We start from the raw sequence: 23,066 nt of genomic DNA, 5'->3' as shown, positions 1-23,066 counted from the left end.
ATCCAATACAGTACAAGAAGTAGGGCAGGTCAATTTTAGGTTAAACTGCCAATTCCTACTTACAGCATGGGACATGCTTCTTTACTAACAGCCATATTAATCTTCATAAAAACAGCACATGAAAAAAAATCTTTAGCTTTCCATAAACAATGACAAAAAGGGAAGAAAAAAACATCTCTTTAAAAATGGCATCACCAAGGCATATTGATACTGTAAATATTTGGCTACTCAATCCTGACACAGCACAGCTAGCTGGTGAGCATGTGCCCCCGTGACCTAGTTCCTATAAAATACCTCTATTACCCTCCAGCTTCAGACCCAGCTCCCCTCCCCACACCTTCCTTCCCTTCTCTACTCATTAAGTAGATCACCAGCAATGCAAACACTGGGACTGGGCCTGGGGGTCACAAGTGCTGCTCGGCTGGCTGCTACATACTGAACAGCCACGCAGAAAGGCAAACTAAGATGGAAACCATTAATTTCACTGCTCCTCATTTGGTGGGAGCACTATTAAGACAAACTTTCATATGGAGGCTGATTTTTCACACCACTTACAGGAACCTTTTATTCCTGTAGTTTCTGCCACCCTTCCATTGCTGGGTTGGTAATGCTTCCAAGTATTCATTATTCACTGAAGTAGCAGAAGCACCACAGGCACATTGATTTCTAAAGCCTACAATATGGCACACCTACAATTGCTGAACTGCTACATTTTTCCGCCCAAGTAAAAGAGGCAGGAGTACAATGTACAGGTTTTTTTTCTCCTTCAGTCTTTGTTAGTTAATTCTTGAGGTCATTTAGTGGGGCAAGTAACAGTATCTGCTCATGGCAGCTTCATTTTGAGTACCTTCATGATGTACTTCGACCTGATTTTTAAACTGACCTCACTAAGGAGAATAATTTGTATGTGTCTCCCTCTAGTGATCACCAAATCCCAGCAGCATACATTTGCCTTAGAGCAGTGTATGAACTAAAATTAACTTTTAGCTGGGATATATGAAAAGGCGTCAAAACCAAACATAAGGTAGTTTGAAAAAGTACTAGCAAAAGTGTTAAAAGGTTTCAGCCACAGATATTCTTAAATATTTTATATTTCCAACCTTGAAACAACATTTGAATTAGCATGTAATTTACAGCATTTGAATTAACATGTAATTTCTTTTTTTGTTTGTTTTGTTTTGTAGTGCTTTCTGCATTGGGAAATAAACTGCAGAAAGAAGTTCTCATGTGAAACTGTAGGCTTTCAGATTCCCTCCTTATAAAAAAGAATTAGATTCTTGGGAGGCATATACATGGGTCTGTCAAAATGTGCTTTCCTGCATTCAGCCAAGTCTGCACACACACCAACTATGTGTTTCTGTGGGTGCACGAGGTGGCCCTGCCTTTCTGCAAGCACAGCCTCGACTTCTCTAGTTGAGGATTTTACACAGTAACAGACTTGCTTCAGGTTCCTGTTCATGGTCCGTTCTGTCTCGGAGAAAGCAAAGGGAAACAGATTAACTTCTTATTAGAATTCATGGTACATTGGCTCTTACTTTCTCGGCCTCTTTCTTTGCCTCGGAGGGGAGGAAGCTGTTGTTCCCTGCGATGCCTCTCCAGCTCCTGCTCTTGTCTCTGCTGCTCCAGTTTCTGCTCTTTTTCAATGAGTTCTTGCTGTTGTTTAATGGCTAGGAGTTCCTGTTGTAACTTGCACAGAACAAGAAGACATAAGAAAGTGCAGTTTGCACTGTTTTCTTGGTCACTCTTGGCTAAAACACCCCCCTGAATAACTGAGTAACAGTGCCTGATTTTGTGCTTATACTTCTGTTCACCTCTTAACTGACGTTCCTCAGTCTCTATAGCAGGATAGTGCATTACTGGCTGTCACTAAAATGAACTCTAATGTCAGGTAGCAGCCTGCTGCTCTGGTTTCACTTCTTTCTCTTTTGGCAAAAATGCCTGGAAACTTCACAAGGTTCTTTGCCAGTGCATGACCCAACTCTGGCTGCTGTTCTCTGCTGTGTTTGTCAGCTCCACTGAGTGGAATCTTAGCACAGTAGCATAACGGCAAGTAGATTAGAAGGAAAAAATGAAAAGAAGAGCAAGATCATAAATTCACAGTCAAAATCCATTATAGCAATCCTACTATAGTGCATGTAATCCCATAAATCATTTACTTTTTGCATATTATGAGAGACAGCCCCAAGAAGAGCGAAAACACAACACTTTGAGGGCCTGCCTCCATTTTACAAATGCAGATGTTATGCACTTGCCCATCAATCTGATTTGTGGTCAAAAACTCAAAGAGTAGCTAAAAAAAACAGTCTTTTAATATACTCAAAAACTGCACATACAGGAAAGAAAGCCATATTGAAGTCTAGCTGAAAAAACAGTTTTGTAAAATAGGTGGTCTGATTTTCTGAAGACATGGTGTCTTCATGAGCTTGATGATTCTCATAGTACTGCCTTGGTCTGCTGTTAGTAACTCACTGGTAGGTGCTAGTAGTTTTGCTTGAAAAGGCTTTTACCACCCAAATGCAGAGGAATAAGCACTCAAACACCATCTCAGTCACAGCCAGCCTTTCAGGCATGTTCCCTTTTCATGCCTGTCTAAAGTTTTCAGGTAAGTGAGGGATAAGTGAAAAATGTTGCTACCTTAATGTGCTCCTGGAGCTGGGCCTGATGCTGGCGGGTCAGGTTTTCATGCTGCTTCTGAAACTCTGCAATCAGCAGTTGTTTCTGAATTTGCTGCTGCTGCTGGATCAGAAGTAGTTCCTGCTGTAGCTGCTTTTCACGCATAATTGGGTCCACCATGGGAACCATCATCCTGAGGTCAGTTCGCAAGTCTAACGGTGAGATAGGCTCTAATCCCACGGCAACCTCTGGCTTCACATCCACTGTGGGAAGAAAACAACAAAACATACACATATAAAATATAACTGGAGAATGAGAATAGAGATTGTTCCCACTGGGGAAAAGACCAATTTAAATCAAAGACTTCTTCAGTGTACAGACCTAACAAAATACTAAGGCAATGCAAACTTCAGACATTCCTACTGGCAACCAGAGATTTTACAAATGCTCTTATCATTTTTTTTCCATTCTTTGCAAAAAATACTGCCTGATTAATATCCTGCTAAGCAGACTAACAAGCAACCCAGTTCTAAAACCGCTTTGCAGCCTAACAGAGCAATATTTAGTGAGAATCTCCTAGGTATTATTAATGTCTCACAATAAACAGTCAGGGCACTTCTCTGGTGTAAGATGATATTCCAGTTTGCACTGCATTGCAAGAGATTTTCCAAAGCCAGCATGTAGCTTTTCTGAGGATGGTGTTGCACATGAATAGCTACCCAATGTGACAGAGCTACTACATGTAAATATACATAGGAACAACACATATAAAATTAGGAAATAAAAAAAATAATTTGACACAAACCAAGAAGTTTTAATACAGCTTTTTGGAAAGAAAACACCATGCTTGGCTTAGACATAATACACTATATACAGTAAGAAAATAAAAATGTCTTGAATTATTCCAATTTGATGCCGCCATGGAATGCATTGTTTATCCAGAATTAAAGTCTTTAATGAAGGATTCTGTTTCCTTCTATGTATTTAAATCAAAGGAACTAAATAGCAGCAGAAGAGAGAGATTTGATGATTTTCAATACAATACTTGTAAAGCTCAGGTTTTCTCATCGAGTGAGAACAGAGTGTAGCTTTATCTGTTTCAAAAGAACAAAAACTAGCAAGTATCATTTCTGCAAGAGCAAAATAAACAGTAGCTGAGGGTCTCTGCTGAAGCTCAGCAGTTCTGATTCCATCCACGAGAGGACAGTGGAACACAAACACATCCGCTCCTCTTGCTACTGTTCCCCTATCTTCTTCGGAAAGTAAGATTATTAACTGAAAACAAACGTGCTGTAGGAAATGGCTAGAGAACAAGACTTAAACCATATTTTCTCCTTTTGCTCTGCTACCACTGTATCCATTTTCAAGGAGAAGACCAAAATGAAACAGAAATATTCTAGCAAGCAGTAAAATCGCAGCAGCAAAAGTTGAAGCTGCAGCAAAATGGAGAACTGAACTGTAACTGTAGGATCAAATCTATTAGTAAAGAGTTTTATAACACAAGAAAAAAGACAGCAAATCTACTGACCATATTCTTCTAAAAAAAAAAAAAAGAATCTGGAAACATAAAATTTTCTGGGTTGTTTTGGTTCTTTATTTTTAATCCTAGTCACTGTTATTGTAAACTTTAGAGCATAATTTGCCTTCTTAACCTGCTATCCCAACAGAAAGATTGCTCTTACTTTTGTTCTGAGACTAATCACTGAATTATAAAAAATCACCTTTAACTTACGAAAACTACTTGTGATTATAAATAATTGCCACAAACCAAGAGAAGCGGACAGGCAAACCCCCAGCCTTTCATCCCATTTATTCAGCAGCAATCCACATTCCATTTGTCTAGACTAAATATAGCCACGTTTATACAAGAAATCAATAGTGCTTGCAGAGAGCAGAGCAAAGACATGAATATTTCATCAAACTCAGAGAGAAATGGCAATCAGCAAATTGACAGCAAACCACGTAGGCTGACTGGCCCTCCAGATAAGTCTCTGGTACTTGGACAATGGCTCATTGCCTGCAAGTCGCAATCTTATCATTAGCACTCTATTTTTAACATTAATTGCATTGTAGGTGACAAAGGCTTATCATGTTTAAAGCGGAGAGATGGATTTTCTTACATCTTCTGTGACAGGATAATAAGCCTTACTAGAAGAAGTAATAGTAACTGGAGCTCAGCAAACCCTGCAGGGTCTGGTTTGCAATAGTGTTTGCAAACTAAACCCTGCAGGGTTTGGTTCAGGAACAGTGTTTGCACTGCAGTTTTTTCCACAGATACTGGCTACAAATCCACCTCTACCGGTCTGCATGTTGATTCAGGCTGATTATACTTCCTATCTCTGACAAGCATCGCACTTCTTCATTTTCAGAGCACTTTGCATGAGGGTTGGTCTCCAGATTTTTCCAACAATGGATATTCCCTTCCACTATTAGTAAAACGTACAACTGAAAGCAGACTCTGTCTGGTGAGATTCACATTTTCAAGAATTTTTACATACTCAGATAATAAATCTGATTCTGGAACATCTATTTCATTGAGTTCAACTTTACCTTAACCCTTAACGTGGGAGAAAACAAGTATTATGGTAGTTCTAGACTGAATCCACAGAAATCAACACATGATCTCTAATGTCACTTAAATGCCGATGCTTACTGAAAAATAAAGACAAGCATTTATTTCCTGACATAAATATTGATAGCAATAAGGTTACCCCTCAATGCTACTAATAACTGCTGACATAGAGGGGGTAAGTACTGTCTTAGAACTGTAATAGCTAATAGTTGGCTGAATAGTCAACCTCATCAATGAAATTACTCTAAATAAGGAACTATAAAATCATCAATCAAACCAAACTGTTTGCTACTGTCTGCTAGGCGGTCGTAATGCCACGGGACATTTACATTCTCCTTACTTGTTACCAGCTGACAAGAAAGAGACAAAGCAGCCTTGTGGAGCTACATCACTGTGAAACGTGTAATGGAGCAGAGAATCGGAATCAGTGTCTTTAAAAGCTTTGACTTTCAGCTGAAGCATCTTTCCCCCACCACTACACCAATGCAATTTTAAGTCTCAAAAGAGCAAAGGTGATGCAGGATGTTTATTCTCATCAGGGCTTTTCATGTTTGCTCACCCCCCCCCCCCCCCAACATATATATGTATTTTTCAGTAGGAAAGGAATGCTCTAATCAGTTCCCTCAAATTCCAAACTTCATGAGAAGCAGTGGGATGCAAGACTACAACAAAAGGACTTGTCAAGACATTAGCCAAAGGAGGAAAAGGATGGATAATGAAAGAATACAAAATATTAATCAGAACTTGATGAAGACTAACTTCACTTTAAGGAGCCTTGTTTTGCAGGATTTCCAGTATCACCACTGGAGGGAGGCTGTAGTAGGTACAATTCATAGTGAGACCCTGCCTGTCCTCTCCCCACTGCGGTCTGGAGCAGATCCTTCCCTACAGCTCTGTGGACTACACAGCAAGCCAGGGATTCCTCCCTAAGGTTAAATAAAGACAAGCTGTTTGAGCTCTTGTCAGCTGCAGTGAATACAACAGTAGGCTGCAGAATATTAACTAAAAACATCACTGAAAACTTGGTGATTCCAGGAAACATGCCAAAATTTGAGTAGGAAAATATTTAATTTTCAGCTACAACACACTGCAAAAGGCATATGTATTTATTTTTCCTATACTTGATTGCCTTTATCTTCAAACACAACAACAAAAATAGGCTCACAAGAGCAGCCATATCAGTTATAATCCATAGATGGCACTTCCCACAGTGCTTTTGACATTTTGTGGAAAGAAAATTAAGGCACTTGCAAAACAGCATGCTTGTTGAGTAGATTTACATGCTTGAAGTACATACGAAAAGAAGTAGAAGAGCTTGGTTTAACCCTGAGCCTTTGCTTTTGGAAACCATTTCTTAAAATGGAAATAGCTGAAAAACTGTAGGTCTTCCACTGAGAGGTGACATTTCAAGGTTTGTTTCTCGTGACTAGTTTCAATTTCTGGTATATTAGAATACACAAATCTTCCAACAGCACACTTTCTTAACATCATGCCCCCAGAGAGGCAATCTTTTTTTATTGACAGTTACCTTTCTTTGCAGACATTTATGCCATCTCTAAAAACAGGAACTTAAGATATGCTGCCACCAGCTGAACAGTTGTCATTCATTATTTAAGATGCAATGATGAAGAATTCTAGTAGGCTTGCTTACCAGAATATTGCACTTAGGACACTGACAATTCTTACATTAAAGAAACTGTGTGAACTTGGTAGGACTTCAGGGATTCAAGCTAACTCTTTCCCAAAGGCATTTCTCAAGTTAGGTTGTCGGGCTGGAAAAATAAGAAAGGCTGGAGAGAGGAACATGGTGTGAAGCCAGCAAGAGTCCTTCTCCTGCCTTGGTCATCCAAGGCAGCCTTTACTGGAGAAGCCATTAAGTTTTAGGAAGTGAGCAAGGAGGACTACAAAATTTGGAATGCTAAATTAAAATTACATGTGACAAGAGACAGATGACAAGGTCCTCCAACCACCAATTCCAGTATTAGGCAATAAAAGTATATTCCTGAAACCACACCAAACCAAGTAAAATCTGGAAGAATAATTCTGCCAAGAAATGGCCACACCTTACCCCAGCAATCAACTTGGTGAAATATTACAAAGAAAAGAGAGAATGGGAGAGCCGTTTATACTAGTGGTACTCTTTTGAACTCTGCTTTACAAAACAGAGCCCACCTAAAGTTATTAACTTGCACAGTACTTGTCATAGTTTTCATATGCTTTTCATAAAATGAAAACAAACCAGAACAGTTTCACACATTTTTATATAAAAGAAACTGCCTCCATTTGGTTTCTTCATTCAAAGAAAGTGAAAAAACTTCCTTTTTGCAGGATTAGCCATGTGTCAATCATGACATACTCAGAGCACTACAGAATTTACAGAAAAGAGATCTAAATGTTTCTGGTCAGTGTCTCTGAACATAGATTGAAAAAGTCTTCGAAAAGATTAAACAATGAAGTACCACAGGAGGCTGAAAGTTGCAGAAATAAAGAACAGAGGCAGCAGATGACACACAAAGTAACTTGCAGGACATGGGCAGAAAAGGACTGGCCAAGCAATAGCACACAAGCAACCACCCAGAGATGGAGTACATGGAAAGGAGTTGAAACTTCTTAGCTTTCTTCACCAAGAAGCAGCATTACAGGAGCATTGCTCATTCTGTAATCTAAGAGCAGCCCTGCATACCTATAAAGTGTCAGAGAGGCCATGCTGTAAATAGCCAACAGAGGAGAAATGTGTCCATTGTGAGGGTGCTGGGAAACTAAGTGAGCAATGTGGGTTTGAATAGCTATGACTGCAGAGGATGGAGTCTGGCATGAAAAACACACAGCAGTTGTTCAACGTTCAAACCTGCAGAAAAATATCCTAATCCAGAGTCCATTCCCCAGAGGAGAGGCAGCTCATGGTTTTCCGGGGAAGCTATGCCACAGCGAGGCATGCATGGCAAGCTTCAGGAGCAAGAAGATGAGATTTTAAGAATAACTTGTGACATCAGAAGCATGAGTCAGATGATCAATAAACTGTGAAGGGTCAGGGTACCTCCCATGGGATGCTTTTATCATCCCAGCTCTGGTGGCTAAAATCTTGTACCTCAATTCTCAGCTGGCATAATCTGTCATTCCTCTGTTAACTTCAATGTAGGCAAAGCATCTTAATGCCACCTGAGAAGCTTGATGAAGAATCTCTCTCAGGAGTATAGAAGTGAAAGAAGACAGCCTTGATAGCATCTCATGTTAATATGGGGATAAAATCACACGTATTTAGGGTAACACTTATAAATTTTTTTTCCAGTATTTAAAACCAGCAGATTTTTTTCTCCACTCACAATTACACTAAAGGATGCATCCAAACTTAAAAAAGTGTTGCTTAGATTTTACTTAATGTTTTTAAATATTTTAAAATACCAGTTATAAACCTTCAATCATGCTCTGGATTCCAGTCACATGCAAGTAAAGAAGAAAGAAGACAGCAAATGCAAACTGGAGATATTTTTTCTCAAAGGCAACATGATGACATTTTATGGCAGTTAAGCACTCAACTGCAATTTGTAGTTATAAAGCTTCCTCACTTGAGAAGGAAAAACACAAGAAATTAGGACATTTCAGATCAGAAAAAATACTTTACAGTTATTCTCTTGGATTATCCGTCAAGACTATGTAATTATTTTAAACAGTACTATCACTGAATTAGAAACATAAGTGAACTGTCAAACTTGATGAGGCACTCATTTGAGTTTATAGTATTAAGGAGAAGTGTAATAAATTAGACTAGAAATGTGTTCCCCTTTGTTCTATAAAAATGATCTTATCATTATACCTTTTCCCTATTTCTTTTAAGTGTTTGCACACATGTAATAATGAGAAGTAAAATAAATGCAAACAGCAATCTGGGCTTTGATTTACCATTCTCTTATTTCCCCAGGGCCTGGAAAGGAAGCTCAAACAACCACAAACTTCTAAAATATCAGTGAGAGGCCTTGAAATACCAACACTGAAGTTACAGCTAGCTGGCTTTTGTAAAAAATCAAAGGCTTTATATATTGATTTATGAAAATCAGATTCCTTCACTGCAAATAGCCTTTTGAGTCAAACAGTCATAACAAACACAAACATAAATGCCATCTAATTTGTTATAGCCAAGAAGTTTGTAAATGTTATAGTGTTCACTGTTTCTTCTCTACTTGAATAGACGAGTGAAAGATCCACTTACGAGCTTGCCAGAGTTTCATGCAAACATCAGGCCACTCACTTCTGTCACAGGAATAAATGCAAATGTGCCCAGTAAATCACATCAGAATGTTAAGACACTTAAACTCAAACCTGGAATGATCTGTTACCGAAAAATCCAAGTGGATCTATATTTGGGTTTCTGACTTTATTTATATTTTGGTTAGGAGAACTCTTACATACACGTTTTCTACACCCATCAGCACACAGGCACATTTTCACTTTCAATAAAATTCCCTTTTGATATACAGAATCCAAATATCCTAAATTCTAGATACTAATTCTGCAAGCGAGATAAAACCAGGGCAAAGATAAATTAACATAAAGTTAAAAATGTGCAATTTTTACATAATTTTCTTCTCAGTTTCAAAGTCTATGACAGCAGTGATAGTATTAAATACTGATAACATATCAGTGTTAATTATGCTGTTGATATATGGTATTGGGTTAACCTATTTGATCATAATGTACCCACCCCATGGCATGCATGCACAAGAAATAATAGGGTAGAATGTAAAATAGCATTCTTTTGGCTGTGTATGCTCTGTGTATGGATCAATACTACTGTTAGCAAGATCATATTGAAGATGCCAAACAAGGTTTGATTTGGTGGCAGCACCACACAGTGGTTGCAGAACTAAGAAGGTATGACTCCAAATCAGTAGGTGCTAGTTTATCGCTACCAGCTGGTCAGTTCATTAAAGCCTTAAAGCTAGTTAATTATAATGAAAGCACATGTGATATAGATCTGCATGCATGCATAATTCTTAAATCATATCTGGAAATGTTAAGAAATATCAAGGAGCAGACATGATATGATGGACTCCTCTACCCTTTTTAAAACAGGTATAATGATAGATTGGACATACATATGAGAAAGCCAATATGCTTGTAATTGTGTCATTATTATTACACATTAAAAGACAGAAGTCCCCCAGGTTGCTAAGGATGACTGAGAGGGCACCATAAGGGGTTTCAGCAACCTGCTACTGGCTTTACCTCATCCCCCACTCAGAAACAATTCGAGGTCACTATGAGTGGTACCGAATACATCTCAAGCAGACAATCTTTCACTTACTTTTCTTTCATCTTTTCTCAACCTGCAAATGCTGCAGGGATGTTGGTGGCAATGTCAAGTTTAAAACTTGCTGAGTAACTCCCAGCTGCAGGGATACCGCTATTCTAATCTCAAGTGGATGACACACAGAAAGAGGAGAGGGGAAAAAGCTCCTGCTTGAAGTCAGCATATCAAAAGTAAACCATTTGGGCATGCCAGCAGGTATATCCTGAAATGTCATAAGGCAGCACACTTCAGGCAAATCAGACAGTGTGTGGAGGTTTGCTGAACAAGTATCCCCATATAGCTTTGCTATTCCAGAAGTGTGACAGCCAGTGCTCCAAATGAAACTTTTAGAAGACAACATACAGTGCACATCTTTCAAGGAACTGTTGTTACCTTTGTATTTTAGGGGAAAAGATGACTAACGACTAAAGGGCATTGAAAAGAATATCCTCCAGTTCCTAGGGGTCTGGGTTCTTTTTTATTCTTGAAGCTTTATGTGCTCCCCAAGACGCTACAATATTTAAGGGTTTCTGTTTCCTTTTTGTTACTGAAGAGCAAAAACTATAATGTACATGTAACTTACAAAGCTCACAACCTCCCCATTATACCCAGGAAATCAAGAAAGACCTTCTATCATTCCAGTGTTTTAGTAAATATTGATGGAACCTCGTGAACTTTGACAAGCATGGGTTTAAAAATGGTTTTGATCACAAGTACAGAAAAAGGGAAGACAGAACTGAAATCTCTCACAGAGGAGGGGAAAACCCAACAAAAGGATAATTATATCTTTTAAAGAATCTTTCTAATGAGAAAGCAAATGAGATGTCAGTCAGAGACTGGTAATACAATACTACTAACTATGTTAGCTCAGAAATTAAACTCTCAGGTAACCTGTGCAAAATTAACAATTCCAGATGTTTATTAGCAAAAATGTGCTTCTTTGTATTATATATTTTTTCTTACTCTTCTCCCCTTTGTACCACATTGCCTTGGACTGCAGCATACTCAGCGGAATCCATCTTCCTTTGGTCGCATAAAACACCTATATTTGTACAGTGAGTAAAGTAAAATGAATAAAAAATACTAGGTGACTAGTTTGCCACTTTTCAGAAGTCCACAAGTTGGATTACTGATACCTAGGAGCAGATATTACAGCATGCATAGTGTAATGCATGCATGCACAGAGATTACAGTATGTATGGGTAAGGTAGAGAAAATAAAAGGGAAAGATATGGCCCCAATGATGATGCAAAGCAAAGGAAAAAGGATAGAGTTTATTAGACTGCAGAACGGAATTAGGAGTGGCAGAACATGAAAAGGGACAAAGAATGGCAATACAGTTGATGGTAATATTATACATGGCTCAAGCCCCAAAGTTGGATGGATAACAATGTCCATGGGCAGAGAATATGGGCTGCTCTAAAAAAAGTAAGGAGGAGTTCCTGAGGAAGATCCCTCTCATCTTGATGAAAGGGCTGTGGAGGTTTTTAAGGTCTTGATTTATTTTCTGCTTTAGACAGATATGTCTTTCAGGGAGCAACCTTGACTACCATGCAGATGGCCTCATTTTCATTACTAAGACATTACATAAGGCAGGCACTCCAGTAAAAAAGATTACATAAAATATACAAAACGTATCATGAGCACACAAGCAAGGAAATGCCAATCTTCTGTGATGCTTTCTTATATTTTTGTCTCATTACTGTGAAGACATTTGTGGCTTTATAACATATACGTACAAACTATAATAATTTGCAGCATGCAATCACAAAAAGTCTCTCATATTCTGCCATTTGGGATTTGGAGGAATTATTTGAAAACAGGAGACAGACATTTAAGGTTCCAAGCTGTAATCTAAATATTGCAGGACTCTTCCATTTTATAACATAAGGGTGTCCTGGTGAAGGCAAACTTTTAGATGTTTACTTCTAAAATCAGACAATGCTCTTGAGCTGAAAAAAAAATCCCAAACTAGGTATTTAACATCCTATTCATGTAATTCTGTGACATACTTAGCATCCTCACTATCACACTACTTTTTATCTAAATTTCTCCTTTCCTATTTCTCTCTTTTCACCACGGTAAATAATTTTAATCCTACTGTGTACATATCTATACTTTATTTTGACTATCTACTTTGATTCCTTGAAAACATGTGCTGTAAATATCTGCCCTAAATTCAAAAGATATTATATAGCAAAAGCAACTTACCACTAACATTGCACTCTGTATGACAGAAAGAAAAGCTATCACTGTTTTTTTAGAATTATGTAAAGCTAAAGTTAAAAGGTATTATTCATGCTTTGTGCTCTCCAGGCTAAAGGGATCTCGGCAAGGCTCTCTTTGAGCTGCAGAGACACGACTTCAGCCACCAGAGGGAGTCAACCTGTTCTTTCATGTCAACTAAAAAATCAGAATGAACAGAGAAAGCACTGAGAAAGGAACAAATCACTAACAAATAACATAGTTTATATCCAGATATATGTGGATTCCAAACATAATGAAAACATGCTTAATTGTTCACTGAGGTAAGAAAATCACCTTTTTTGCTTTAAATGTTCATTAACAAAATTCCTATTGCTATACTTTTCCTGTATGGCGTCAGATTAATAACATTTTAAGGAATCAAAAGATAATAGCATTATCAGAACGATATTAATATTTTTATCCAATTTACTACTCTTTCTTTATTTGATTTCAAGTCACTACCACACTCATAAGTCTTTCAGACATATGATGGCTGAACTCAAAGCTGCAAATTCAACAGGTTTTCTTCTGTTTATTTATGATTTAGTTACCTTAATCGGCAAGTAGGGTTATGGACTTATGATAGTGAGTATAAGGAAGAAATCAACATTTTTAATCACTCTGCCAAACACTCATCTGGGTAATTTCTCAGCATTGGAAAAGCAAACTATAGGGATTGTTAAGATGATGGCAACTTTCTCAATGCTGGAGGTATTTTCCATTATTATTTTACTAAATAAATACTAAAGAAATGGTTCTGCATTCTGCAACATTTCAGAAATTAATGAAATTAATGAAAGAAACAACAACCACAGAAAAATGCTACACAATTCTCATGCCACTTAGCAAGCACAATTCAGAAAACTGAAAATCCAAAAGTTATTACCCTTTTTTGTGTTTCCATGTTTCAGTAGATCCATTTTTTATTAGTGGGTTGGTTGTTTCTCTCTTCATTTCAACTCATCTGACATGCAGTCAAGTCAGTGGGCATTTCTTCAGTTTCAAAAGAGCATTTCTTTCTCAAGCAAGCTTTCCCAGAAATCAGATTTCCTATTAAGAAGCCTCCAAATATGAGTGAGAACTCTTTTCAAATTTCAAACTCACGTTTTAGAAATCTGTAGATCAGGTCTGGAACACACACACTAGATTGACTGCTTGAATGGAGTCAAGCACTCAAAATTACTCTTCAAGAAACTCTTTAGGTCCTTTGAGAATCTCAGCCTAATCATTTAAATAAACCCAAGTCATATTGAAACCCCCAGCCCCCACTTACAACATTAATCATTCAGAGTAGAAGTTCCCTCTCATCAGATTCAAGATGAACAAATCTTATCATGTTGCAATAAGAAGCACATTTAGTCCTATTGACTGAGCTTTAGAACCTGGCTGAAAATACCACTACAAACTAAAATTCTGCAGTACAGGAGGCAACATGAAAGTAAGCACTCAGTTTTTGCAATTTAAGCAGAACGTTTTGTGATCAGTGAGACAGCAATAACAATATGCTATTGGATTCTTGCATTAGGTATTGCATATTAAGCACTGGGAGAAGGTAGCACAACTACTTCAAAGTTTGCCATGGAAAAGCTGTAATACTGGTTTTAAGGCAAAGCACCAAGAGATCTTGGTACCACACAAAAGTCACTAACATGTTCACTTTAACAAGACACAAACAAATTTAGATTGGAACCTTATCAATGCACTGGATCCTGAGATTTTCAACAGAGAATCTTAGTTGCAGCAGCAGCATCCCTTACTAAGTTATCTTGGTCAGTATCGCTCGTTCTCTTTCTCAGAAGTTTAAAAATTCTTCCTGACAGCAGTAATCTGACTAATTTTGAGGTTTCCTCTTTCTTACTTACTCAAAAGTATTTTAAAAGCTACCAGGAAGTGATTTTAAGTAGTTGTAGTTTATTGAAAATACTAGAATGAAACACATTAAAGAATTAAGAACAAAATGTAAATAATTTCTGATGCACCCAGAAAGTACAACTTAATTTTCCATGGCCTTTTATATTTATGCCATGCACATTTATGATACTTAGAATCATGCTGCTAAGAAACAGGAATTTGTTTTGGCTGATGAGGTTATTTACAGTAATTTTTAGATATGCTTGTGTTTGGTTTTCTTCCTTTAATTAGGATGTGATAGTGAATCCCTGAACTGAAATTTCTACACTTTATGGATTTCACTGCAGCCAACCTTAGCCCAGCACTCTCTCTGCTGACTGTAAAGTTTAATTAATTAAATGAATGCTGAGACCATGCTTATCCATAAAGCATGTTTTATGCAATGTCTTAGGAACTGAAGGTGATGAATATACCACATGAAGCTGACTTTCCCTCACCAACGTAAGCTACTATTTCCTAGAACTACCACAAAATCTACACATCCACTAACTACTCAATGTTGTGGACAGAAGCACTGCAGAAAGTACAGGAATAATAGGGTCTCAACACATCACAAATATAAAGATAATGACCAAGAGTCAGACTACCTGAAGGAAAGGACATCTGGAAATACAGACGGACAATGGAGATGTCATTGATTTCATTCATTACAAGTATGTGAGTACTACTCTGTCAGTTGAGAGCTGTGCACCTGATGAAACACCACAAAGCCAAGCTGATACTAAATACTATTACCTTTCACTTTCTCCACAACTCAGAGCCCCAGATCAACAAACTGATTAGCTCGGTTCAGAAAGTGCTCACTTATGCACACACAGAACTCCATTTCATTTCCAATCACATCTACATTTGTCAAAGAAAAAAAGAAAAGGGAACTAATAGGCAACACAGATGCAAAAGGGCTTCTCAAGGATTTACCTCAAGTGCCTTTTCATTTCACAGGTAAAATGAATGGCTCAACTTCCATGGCAGAGATAATAAACTAGCATATGATCTTTAAAAATGGGAAATGACCAAATGTCACTCTCCACTATCCCCGTAAAACATCCACTTCCAGAACTTGCACCATCTTATGCAGCTGGCTTCACCTCATCTTGGAGGACACTGATAAAGAGGAGACAAGTTGCAGACTGTGACGAAGTTGCTGAAATATTACCACTAATTACAAGGAGGCTGACTTCAGACAGTGCCATGCTATATTTATCACCTACCTCTAAAAAGGTATGGAAATCAAATACCATAAAGCTGCATGACTTGCAGTCACAAGGCTGAACAACTGTGTATCCTGTGCTCCTTGGAACAAGGAAACCAAGAATTCCTTGTTAGACTATGACAAATATATATATTTATTTTTTAATATATATATACACACATATGGCCTATGGCCATATATGATACAATATTGCGCAAATATATTTATACTGACAGCATGTTATTACAGCATAAGGTGAAGATCTCACCAATGTTACAGGGTGGGATCAATCACCCTTTCTGTTGACAGGGCCAAACTATTACAGTGAACAGTTAACAAAAAAATCTTTAGGGACCATTTGAACCACCTGATGCAATTTTTGCTGTCAGCCATTTAAAATTTATCTTATTGCAAAGTGTAATTTTTGACTGGAAATGATGTCTGGCATCATATTCGGCTTTTGATTCCTCTGTGATAGCCAAAAGACACAACATATGTACCCAGATACAAAGTTTAATACCATGCTAAATTAAATAATAAAAAAATCAATAATTTTGGTCCCTTCTGCCATTCAAATCCTCAAAAAAACCCCCATCAAAATAGCACCTTATGACTTTCATTCAATGATGGCCTTTTGCAACCATCTGAAGACACACAGAAAATCTTGCCAATCACTCGACAATCTCACTAAAGGCTCCAGATTTCCAGAACTGAGTGAAAATCCTGCAGCTAAAGAGTTATCTGCTAGAGTCCAAACATCCTAAGAAAGCATCTGTGTGCAAACTACACAAAAGATCAGAATTCAGTGGGTTCCTGAAAACAGCTATCCACATGGAACTACTCCAGAGCACAGCAGGTAGGAACTAGTGCTCACTTCAGTAATTTCTGAGATCTCATAGCAGTGTTTACCCTCTTCAGAGTTATCTTCTGCCCTTCCAGTGTGGACCTGTTGATCATCTTTCTCTTAAATGAAAGAGGAAGACTAGATGGAAAATTACCCACTAAACTTTCTATCCCTTTAAACAAAGCCTTCTGCTGAGACCTTACAGGGCATGTTTTCCACATGTGTGTTTTCAGTTCCATGTGTTTCTGAGTTCAGGACATTGCTACAGCAACAAGATGGTCCTGATAACTCCAGGCAGGCTCACATGACAGAAGCTTCAATTCAGTGCCCACCCAGGCTCTGAACTCTGCTGCTGGCTTTTTCAATTTTGACATTAAGCTGGTGGATACACTCAAATAGCTATCTTCTGCAACCTCCCATCTGCAGAAACTGCCTTCATCATAAAGAGAGAGAAAACTAACTTACTGGTAAAGCCAAGGCCATTCCGACCTGAGAAATGTGCCTTTTTTTCTGAAATAAATGTTACTTGGTTTTAACAATTCACACAATTCACTTCCTTTGCTCTTCTTTGACAATGTCTACTCTTAGAAGAGATCTATTTATTCCTCAGCACATTTCACAGTTCCTGTTTCTAAATGAGAATCATATTAACAAAGGGTAGAAAGACACAAACTTATATCAAGAAAACAAGACTGATTTCTATAATATATGTACAGTATTGTTTCCAGAAGGAAAAAACAAACAAACAAACAAAAAAAAACCCCAGACTTTCAAAGGCAGGCATTAATGCAGATAGCCTGTCAAGTCCTCCTGATCCTACCACGAACTTGCCAAGAAGAGAAGAAAGTAAAAAGGTGTTTAAGACAAAATGAACAACTGGAGATAATTGTATTACACGATAAACAGTTTCCAATTTAGCATTCATAAATAAAGATCAAAACTGACCTTCCATGAAACATCTGCAGATATTTCATGATAAATGATTGTCTGCTCACCTATTATTGTTACATTGGATTACAAGCACTTCCTCCTTCCTGCAACACAGTGGCCTCTGTGTTAAAGTATTTTCAAGATGATATATTGTACTTTCTAAGAAATCCCAAACAGCAAGATTAAAGAATCCACTTCTCACAAATTCAATCCGTGCATAGGTATTACACTCATTATTTTTCTGCTCAAGCTAAACCATCTATGCCCTATTTCATGCTGCAGCACTTTCAAGAAAAAAAAAAGTTCAAATACATATAAAGGACTACAACACAGGCAGTAAAAAGAGTAAAGGAACTGTGGCAAAAAAAACTGCTCCGAACACAACCATATTTAAGGAGATTATGGAATGAAAATTAGATTTTTTTGAGTGTGTTTTGAACAGATACTGTGCATTTTGCTCCCTTCCCGTGCTCTATATAAGCTCTTCACCATCACCTCCAGGTACTACTTTTGACTATGTAACAGTTGCTGGTCCCTCTTTCCATGGTGAAACTTTGCTAGTAGGGTTATTGAACCAGTGGTATATATTGGCAAGGGCACGCAGAGCTGTTTTCATGCCTTCCCTGTGGTTTCCTTTTCCACAGTAGGCTACCCAATATTCCAAAGCACAGCCTGAACCAGTATAAACTTCCTGCTAAATGATTGCGGTTCCAGTCCTTGGCCCAATCTTGAGCACCAGGGACTGACCACAGTCTCTTGAGTATGGAAGTATCAACATGCTACTGGAGCTGCTGAGTAAAATGATTAACGCATTGAAAAAATACCTGTAATTGCTAGCACAGTATGTTCTTAACCTGTTTTCTTAGGCTTTTTGGAATCTGTAGCTTACACCACCATAAAAAAAAATAGAATAAAAACACAAACCCATGAGGATTTCTTCTCAAAACACTATTTTGGCCATAACATAACTCCGCCATGTCTCTGTGTGCCACTGAAATGGGTAATCTACTTGAAAGTAATATTATTTGAAAAGTACCCTTAAAAGTTAAATTCTTGAAATTCTGCTACATTTATACTTATATCTCTATAAATCTACATATAATTTTATACTCATGTTGATTTTAGTGTTTTTTATTTTATTTTACTATTAAAACATGCTACAAAACCACAAAATTCAGTCAAAAGCTGCAGAAGCACTGGGGTCTGCTGTCATAAAATAAGCTAAAAAGGAAGAGCAACTAAGAAGAAAGCAACATCAACTTTATTTGAAGTTTACATTTGAAATTTAGAGAAAGAGAGCTGGATTAAGAAAAGGATACCATAAGGCTACGCCAAAAGCTGCAAAACAATGCACCATTTGATCATACTGGAAGACAGTATTACTTCTTATATAATGTTCCAGTTAATGATTAGTATGGAAAGCCAGGGAAAAATGGCTCAAGTATAACCATTATTCCTAAATCTAAGAATTTAAAATTACACCTCAGCGAGCTATGCTGCTTCACACTGTGCTTAAACTGCACATCTCCTCTCCCAGCAGTTCCCAACAGCCCTCCCAAGTGGGCTGTACACCATGACAGATCTGCTGTCGTAATCCTCTCCCTGGAGAAAAGGGGGAACTCCCTGGTCTTGTTTTACGAAAGGAGGTGAGACACTGGCTGAAGTCACTCTAAGTACACATAGCGTAAGTCTTAATGTCAGTCACGTGAGATACGCCCAGAGGTAGCCCCAATTGCTTCAATATACCAAGATGCCCATAAGAAACGAGTGTGAGTGCTGTGAAACAAGCTGCTGTGTAAGCAGCTAGCGTAAGGAATTATTTCTTCAGGGATGAGTATGAATCCTACATCCCACACTTAGCTAGTAAAACATAATCCTGTATTTAATACAAATAAGCCAATTAACACCATATGAACACTATTTTAAAACTTGTCAAGTTGGGTTAGTGTAGTGCCTTGGGAACAGCCTTCATTCAGCAATGATAAAACCACTCTTACACTAAGCAGAACTCCTACAGCACAGGAGCACCACTTGAGATCGAAAAATAGCCCATGATAACTGATACAGACAACTCCCGATAGCAACCTCCCAGCCATTTCAGCAACCACTCTTGCAGCCTGTGCAAGACAGAGCCACCAATATGAAGCTAATAGACTTTAGCTAGTTTCAATCTAAGTAAAGAAAACCATCTGGCGAGAAATCTCAGCCAGCCAGCCACAGGGCTGTTAAACTGCAACTGCTTTGTTAAGGATGGCTGCTACTGGGGTTGCATGTGAAGCACAATGGGGTAAGAAGTGGATCTGCACTGCCTGACAAACCTCTGCTCCCCCACTGACATACCAATTTCCTCATTGTACCTGCTTCTCTGCCCTTCCCTGCTGGATGAGACAGCATAATACAGAGGAGGAACAGTCGGGCAGGGACACTGCAGGGAAGTCATGCTTTTGATCTTTCTAAGACTGGTTGAGGTCCTCTTCCAGTACCTTCCTGCTTACAGATGGCTTCATGGCACCAGCACACATGGTAAAACGGCAATAACTGAAACAACTTCTTCCTTTGTGATCCATAAGGAGCACATAGCAAAGCACTTCCCGTAAGTGAGCTGCAGAAGAATGGAAAGAGCATAAGAACTTCCTAGAGTTTATTAAGATTTGCTAGTGGGAAAGGACTACAGACTGCTGGTGTAAGAATGATGGCTGTAATGAACACTGAACTATGGCAGACTTGGAAATCTGGATAAACTGGACTGAAACAATCCACGTCCACCAACTGTTTATCTATACTGATGTGGCAGTTGCCAGTATCCTTCTGATGTGATAGCGGCGCATCTTAAAGGACGGTGAGTTTTAAGTCTCTCTTCAGCCTAAATATGTAAATCAGGATCATAGGTTCACTTGAAATTCCTGTAGATGTTGACCACATCTTTAGGCCACCTTCAGCTGGCTGTTAATCTCTACCAGAGTACTCACCAGTACAACTCTTCTCTTAGCCAAGTAGCCATTTCACACTATTTTGCTGATCTATGAGTCTACTGTTAGAATGATACTTTCATAAAGCAAATAATCTCTCTAGAGAAAAATGCTTAAATGGTTGAAAAGGCACTGAGGGAAGTCATGCGTTTAACCCCATCTCATGTAAACTGGGGTGGGCCTTCAGTCAAACATATGTACAGAGATCTGCAAGTTTTTATAACATTTACAGAGACAAAAAGCATTTGAAAAGGAAATCTATGCCTTTCAAGTTAATTCCTAACCTTTCTCCTTGCCCCTTTGACACATGCTCTCAACAAAGTCCTGCTTAGAGTCACTTTGCCAATATTTTCCAGGCTATGGCAGTCCCTTAAAAGTAAGGCTACTCGGTGTGTTCAGAAAAGAAGTGGTGTACACTACAGGGCTGAGCTGGGGCCTCCTTTCTGCTTTTCCTCTGTCCTGGGTTCAGCACTAGCAGTCATTTTTCTCCTTCTTGGTAGCTGGTGCAGTGCTGTGTTTTGACTTTTGGGCTGGGAATGGTTGCTGATAGCAAGTATGTTTTGAGTTACTGCTCAAATGTTTGGTTTGTCCAAGGCCTTTTCTGAGCTCATGCTCTGCCAGGGAGGAGGGGAGGCTGGAAGGAAGGAGAGACAGGACACCTGACCCAGGCTAGCCAATGAGGTATTCCATACCATAGCACGTCATGCCCAGGATGTAACCAGGAGTTACCTGGAAGGGCTGGAGCTTTGGGGGGATGGAGGTGGTATCGGTCGGTGCTTGGTCGGGCAGGGTGGGGTGAGTTATGGGTCGGTGGCTGGTGAGGTGTTGTATTCTCTTCACTTGTTATTTGCCTTATCATTATTATTTGTAGTAGTAGTAGCAGTAGTGATTTGTGTTACACCTTAGCTATTAAACTGTGCTTATCTCAACCTGTGGGGGCTACATTCTTTGGATTCTCCTTCCTAGCTCTCCAGGAGTTGGGGGAGCAAGGAGGGGGAGTGAGTTGACGAGCTGTGCAGTTTGGTTTTAAACCACGGCACCCTCTCTCTGAAGGGACAGTCACAGAGCAATGGCAGTGACAAATCTACTGGCAGATGCTGTATTTATTCACACAGAGAGTGTATCCTTCCTAATATGGACATTTCGCAATCTTTCTTATCTAAGCATATATATTCATGCATATATGTACTAAAACCTGACTGACTACCATAAATTTCCCTGCTACTGGATCTTAAGATTGATAAACAAAAATTTGTGGTGTGTCTGGGTTTAAAACTGCAACTTTCAATTATCAGTTTAATTTATTAACCAATACCTCAGCAGTTTTTGTGACTACTGCATATTCTTTTAGTCAGAAGTCCTACAATGCAGTGTTATATATATGAAAACCTTCTCTAATGCCAGTTTCCCTTCTGAAAACCACCATATTTGCTTTTCAGATCATATTAATTAATCCTTCATTGGATTAAACTGCCATGGTTTGTTGTTTGTTACGCTGTTAGCAAACAGCTGGGTCTTACTAACTTCAGTGTAGTTTGTATGCAACTTAATACCATCTCCATTATGAGACCCTTTTAAAGCTTAAAAAATGGCCTGTAATCTGAACATCCTGTTGTACAGCATACTTAATTTATAAGCACTTTCATCTATAGACAGTATTTTCCCACATTTTAGTTTGCAGTTTCAATGGCAAACTACAGACAAACAGAGCAGTCAACTCTACCATGAAAGTAAAGATCATAGAATCATAGAATAGTTAAGGTTGGAAAGGACCTTAAGATCATCTAGTTTCAACCCCCTTCCCATGGGCAGGGACACCTCACACTAAACCATATCACCCAAGGCTTCATCCAACCTAGTCTTGAACACTGCCAGGGATGGAGCATTCACAGTTTCCCTGGGCAACCCATTCCAGTACCTCACCACCCTAACAGTAAAGAATTTCTTCCTTAGATCCAATCTAAACTTCCCCTGTTTAAGTTTTAACCCATTACCCCTTGTCCTATCACTACAGTCCCTAATGAAGAGTCCCTCACCAGCAGCCCTGTAGGCCCCCTTCAGATACTGGAAGGCTGCTATGAGGTCTCCATGCAGCCTTCTCTTCTCCAGGCTGAACAGCCCCAGCTTTCTCAGCCTGTCTTCATAAGGGAGGTGCTCCAGTCCCCTGATCAACCTCGTGGCCCTCCTCTGGACTTGTTCCAACAGTTCCATGTCCTTTTTATGTTGAGGACACCAGAACTGCACACAATACTCCAAGTGAGGTCTCATGAGAGCAGAGTAGAGGGGCAGGATCACCTCCTTTGATGCAGCCCAGGATACGGTTGGCTTTCTGGGCTGTAAGCGCACACTGCCAGCTCATGTTCAGAGCAGATATCATTTTCTCAAACTCATACGCAAAGGACAGAAGCAGCTATATACAATACAGAGCACAGCAGCTCTTTGGAGATAAATGATGAAAGATATGATTTCTGTATGTGAGTGGTAAGCATGCACAACAAATA

General features: G+C 38.8%; 1 protein-coding gene across 5 annotated transcripts in view; it reads right to left on the bottom strand.

Annotated features, from left to right (window-relative positions):
• The window catches only part of HDAC9 (histone deacetylase 9), a 395,548-nt gene that overhangs the window by 227,627 nt on the left and 144,855 nt on the right, over positions 1–23,066 (bottom strand). For 3 of the 5 annotated variants that reach the window (XM_031052375.2, XM_005152865.3, XM_031052378.2), the window contains 2 exons: positions 2,635–2,876; positions 1,536–1,677 (listed from right to left, as the gene is read on the bottom strand). In XM_031052375.2, coding sequence (XP_030908235.1) covers positions 1,536–1,677; positions 2,635–2,876 — 384 coding nt within the window. Of the gene's footprint in view, positions 1–1,535; positions 1,687–2,634; positions 2,877–23,066 lie in introns of all 5 variants that reach the window. The other 2 variants (XM_031052377.2, XM_031052376.2) reach the window with 1 other exon arrangement.

Source organism: Melopsittacus undulatus, chromosome 1, assembly GCF_012275295.1.
Source record: "Melopsittacus undulatus isolate bMelUnd1 chromosome 1, bMelUnd1.mat.Z, whole genome shotgun sequence".
In the NCBI taxonomy this organism is placed as follows: Eukaryota; Metazoa; Chordata; class Aves; order Psittaciformes; family Psittaculidae; genus Melopsittacus; species Melopsittacus undulatus.
Note: the sequence above shows the minus strand (reverse complement) of the source record. Positions and strands in the feature narration are given on the sequence as shown.